Raw genomic sequence first — 5,065 nt, 5'->3', positions numbered from 1 at the left:
GTATGTATGTATGTATGTATATGTGTATATATATATATATATATATATATATAATACAATTATAATAAATAAAATACAAAAAAGAAAAACTAATAATAATAATAAATAGAATCATGTGACCAAAAGTGGACATACTCAGTTAAGAAAGATCAGACAGACAGATTTCCGCCAGAAATTGAAACTACATTTTGTTGGCATACATCTAGATACCTGAAATACCTGCAAACGGCTGAGGTGTCAAAGTTTGAGGTGTTTCTTACCTTCAGTGAGTCAAAGCACGCGATGACTCTCCCGTTCTCCACCTGGCAGCTCTTGGCGGGATGTGCAAACTTGCACTCAGCATCAGAGCGAGTGCACGTTCCACGCTGAAACTCCCGACACACCTCCAGCGTCAGCCATTTCGTGTCCCGCATGTGAGCCATGTTCATCGCCATCTCAACACGCTTTAGCGGCAAGCAAACTTCAATTCCTTAATATCCCAAAGTGCTTTGGGTGTGCTTGTGTTTGTCCTTTTAAGAATGTTCCTCTCCTTCTTAGATCATTAAGCTCCTCTTTCCTTGTGGATGCACACCAGGCCAAAGCAAAAAGGACAAAACAATGTTGCTGCTAGGAAAAAGAGAACTGCAGTAATGGATCCCAAAGCAAAAATCCTTGAATCTGATTGGCTGATTCAATAGTGCCCACTTCAGCTCTGTGTGTTTGTGTAGGGGTCGTTCGGGGTCACAGGGATTGTGGGGTTGTGCGGGCAGTCCTTTCACTGATGTGGGCAGCAAGCAGGCAGGAAAGCTGAGGCTGGTACTATAAGCAGGTCCAAGCAGCGGCAGACGCAAGAGAGGGCACGATACTCAGTACCCACCTGCAACACACAAAACCACAGAACAGCTTAGAAAGACCTTCTTAAAGGACTCTTCAGCAAACGAGTCTGTGATTAGATCCTTTCACAGCACCTTTAACTCTTCACAAAAACTGAACAGAACTGAATTAGAGGTGTTTTTGACTACCTGAAATAAAAAAGAAAAGAACTCTTTTGGACAAGAGTTGGACTTGCAAACACAAACATTTACCTTGCAGACAGTTTGTATAGAGAGAGAGAGAGAGAGAGAGAGAGAGAGAGAGTGTGTGTGTGTGTGTGGGTGGGTGTGTGTGAATGTATGCACTAGTCAACATTTGAAGTGGATCAAAGTTGTCCTAAAAACTAAAACCAAAATGTGTTCTTGTCTTAGGACAACTTTGATGAACTTTTTTGATCCACTTCAAATGTTGACTACTGTATATATACATGCATATATACACACACAATATATATATATATATATATATATAGTTATTTTAATTAATTAAATAATTGATTGACTCAAGTTTTTATATTACTATCTCTAAAAATTATAAAATAAACCACCTAATAAAGTTACACATTAAACATATAAATACAAATACATATCTAATGAATTTAGGAAAAGGTGCAAAGAAGAATTTTCCTGGTTTTAAATCTTTTATAAATTTAAGGTTAAAAAGTCTGGGTACTGAAATTATGGCAAAATTAAATTTTAAACTATGAAAAAAGCAAAAAATAATAAACTTAAACTGAAAAAGCAAATAAAGCTAAAAAAAATAAAAAAAAATAAATAAAGCTAATATAATTTATCCTTTAAATGTATCCTTTAAAACTAGAAAGATTGCATTTTTTAATCATCTTATGGGACAGAAAAGTTCCCCTAACTGAAGAATCATCCATATATTGTATAATTCTTAATATTTCTTTTAAAATAGCATGTGGAATGGAATGCATTCTGCAACAATAAGCAGTTCAAACTATATCATGCCACATTATCAGCACATGAACTCATCATGAGGCTATCACATGACATCTGTTTACTTCAGCTAGCAATGTCTGGTGGTTATCCTCTCAGAAATAAACATATTTTGCATTTTGGATCCAGTTTCATGTAAAAACTGATTAAGTTGGGTACATCACAATATGAGACTCAATATTCAATGCACATTATACTGCATACTGCATATTTTGGCAGATGAAGTAGATTATCCAAGTACTCCATGCATACAGAAAATGCGCAATTCACTGGAATTGTACTAATCTTGCATACTATTTAGGCCAGACAGCATGAGTAAAATTGGAACGCAGCCCATCCTCCACTTTATCTCTCTATGTCACTCGCCCTCGCTCTGTTTCTCACTCATTCTCTATTAGACTCTGACCAGCTGAATAAATCCTTCACACTCCTAAAAATGCCAGAAATGCACTGAAGTCTGTAGAATACTGTCGATCCGAGCAAATAAAACATTGTCACACACATTCCTGGCCTAACACACACCTCACTGACACACACACTGGGCTCTTTCTTACATAAACAAACACACACAAAGCAGCCCTTCACAATCTGAAGTTTCAGTCCAGGTTGAGAAAAACCAATCCAAATAGCACATCACAGCTGAAGCTAAGAGCTGTGACGTATAGTTTAACAGAGACTGAGAAGGTGGAAAGTGAACGGCGAGGTCATTTCCTGTTTCTCTGAAGTATTGCATGACTCGCGGTGAGCCAATCATAGGAAGAGATAAAGCAATTTTCTCGGCCACATGCCAGTTAAGAGCAGCAGCCCAGTTTGAGAGAGAGTGAGAGAAAACACCTTTACAAAAACAAATCACCATAACTTATATGACATAGTTACTCCAGTTATTGTTATTAAAACTGTGCTAGCTTGGTATTAGCCACCAGTTACATTTAAAAAAGAAAAGAAATTGACAGAAATGACAAAGTTTCTTACACAATGAGGCATATCTAGAGACCAGAATATCACTGAGACTTGAAAGTGGCCTCTTTTGAATTGGGACAGTAAGAAACCACCATAAAAAGTAACCAAAATACCCTAGTAACCATCCACTACAAACTGCTAAAAACCAGTCTGAACTTCTTAGCAACAAGGTCTGCATATGCGAGCAACACTAACCATATACAGAAAATAAATAAAAAATAATAAAAAAAAATATTAGTATTTTTCATAAAAAATTTACAATTAAAATTCATAATTATATAAAATAAATAAATAAATACATGCTAAAACCAATAATAAAAAAAATAGAATTATATTTATTTTTTTATTTTTTTATTTAGGATATATTACAGAATTACAAATATTTATAATTAAGAAAATATATATATTAAATATTTAATATATTTATAATAAAAATATATTAAAATAAATAAATAATAAAATCAAATATATAATTAGAATTAAATAGTTTCTAATAACTATTCACTATTTAATTCAATAATTTATTCTAATAATTGAAATAGTTTAAAATAAATAAATAATATATACATGTTAAAACAAATAATAAATTCAATGAAATATAAATATTTATTATTCTATTTATTAGATTATTTTTAAACATGTATTTATTTATAATATATTAAAAATAAATAAATAAATACAATTAAATATATAATTATAACTCAATAGTTTACAATAAATGTTAAAAACAAACAAACAAACAAACTTGGTTCTTAAGCAGAAATATGGTTATCATGAAGTTATGGGACAGAAAACTATCTGAAGTTATCGGGAAGTACACTATAAAAGAAAAACACACGCATGTGTACACACAAAGAGCTTTAAAAGTAGGGCTGAACGATTAATTGTATTTGCGATAATATCACGATATGAAAAAATGTGATTTTTCAACCGCAGAGGCTGCGATTACACTGTCACGTGACACGCGAGAGTAAAGAGGTGTGTTCGACTTGAAGATCGATCAGTGTATATGACATCAAAGTACGGCGAGAGAAAGCCTACGTGTCTACACTGGATGCGGTGCGGCGCGACAAATCCCCGACAGTAAACTGCTGCTGCATTCTATTTATGACGTACTGACAAAAATTTTAAATGATTTTCAACGGTCGCTTTGTCACGTCCAGTGTTGACTTTAGATGATGTTGCGGCGCGACACGACAACTGTCGCGTCCGGTGTAGACACGGTGTAAGGAGACGTCCGCTCTCTTATAGCTCTCGCGGTACTTTGATGTAGGGGTCGACCGATTATCAGCACTGATATTAAGCATTTTTATGATTATCGGTATTGGTCATTTTCAAAACCAATTTGCCGATAAAATAATTTCATTTTGAAACACGCTATTTGGCTACTCACCACTCTGTGGCCTAGCGCAATCTCCGCCCACCGCTCATCTGATTTGTTGAGAGTCACGAGTCCGACCAATCAAGTGGAAGGCTAAAGGCACTGAAAGTTTTGCACTCTCACACCAAAAGCGCTTGCTAACTGGAGCTGCTTCAGTGATCACGCATCAGTTGTCTCTCTAAGGCAGCAGCAGACGTTGCTGAAGTTGCAATAAATCACAATCCACTACACTGAAGTTGCAAAACACCTCAATATTATCTATTTATGGTTTCTGCGATGGGGAAAACGCGGATGGAATAGCGGAATGGAATTTACTGTATAACGCGGAATGTCACGGAATTTGGATGAATTAATCATAAGTAGGTCAGTACACTTAAATCCACTCGCGTTATGGACTAGTATCTGTAAATATTAAGCCGCAAAAAGACTATTTAAATATGAATCCTGCATGTTCTACATGTCTCTGTATATGTGAATGGCACAGACGCGCGGTTTTGTTTACTACACACATACTGAAGTGTGTGATGCTCGCGGTATTTTCAGCATCTGCCGTCTCACTAAATGAGGACATAAATACATGAACAACATCCCCAGAACTACTTTGAGAGTTACTTCATGAGCATTTGACCGTTTAATTTGAGTAAAACTATCGTCATATCATTATACATAGGCTACAGAAACTTAAAAGGTCCTCATGGCAACCCGTCAAAACAAAAGTTTGGTTTAGCTACTACTACTACAACAATTATTACAACTTTTGTTTAAAAGAATAATCACACAATACGCTATTTCTTCCATGTTTTAATTTTAATAGTCAACCCCTTTGTTTGCCAAAAATTGAGTTTAACTCTCATTTGATTAAAAGATCAATTAAATTAATGTTTTATGCCTTCATTTGCACTGCACTGTAAAT

At 35.0% G+C, this 5,065-nt stretch overlaps 1 protein-coding gene across 14 annotated transcripts in view; it reads right to left on the bottom strand.

The window, feature by feature from the left end:
* The window catches only part of LOC107724811 (muscleblind-like protein 1), an 82,306-nt gene that overhangs the window by 36,235 nt on the left and 41,006 nt on the right, over positions 1-5,065 (bottom strand). For 11 of the 14 annotated variants that reach the window (XM_016533870.1, XM_016533873.1, XM_016533871.1 and 8 more), the window contains one exon: positions 261-856. In XM_016533870.1, coding sequence (XP_016389356.1) covers positions 261-434 — 174 coding nt within the window. In that variant the 5' untranslated portion in view covers positions 435-856. Of the gene's footprint in view, positions 1-260; positions 857-947; positions 972-5,065 lie in introns of those variants that run through there. The other 3 variants (XM_016533874.1, XM_016533880.1, XM_016533879.1) reach the window with 3 other exon arrangements.

Source organism: Sinocyclocheilus rhinocerous, unplaced genomic scaffold (assembly GCF_001515625.1).
Source record: "Sinocyclocheilus rhinocerous isolate Xijiao unplaced genomic scaffold, SAMN03320098_v1.1 scaffold2500, whole genome shotgun sequence".
NCBI classification, from domain to species: domain Eukaryota; kingdom Metazoa; phylum Chordata; class Actinopteri; order Cypriniformes; family Cyprinidae; genus Sinocyclocheilus; species Sinocyclocheilus rhinocerous.
This window is presented reverse-complemented; position numbering and strand designations above follow the sequence as displayed.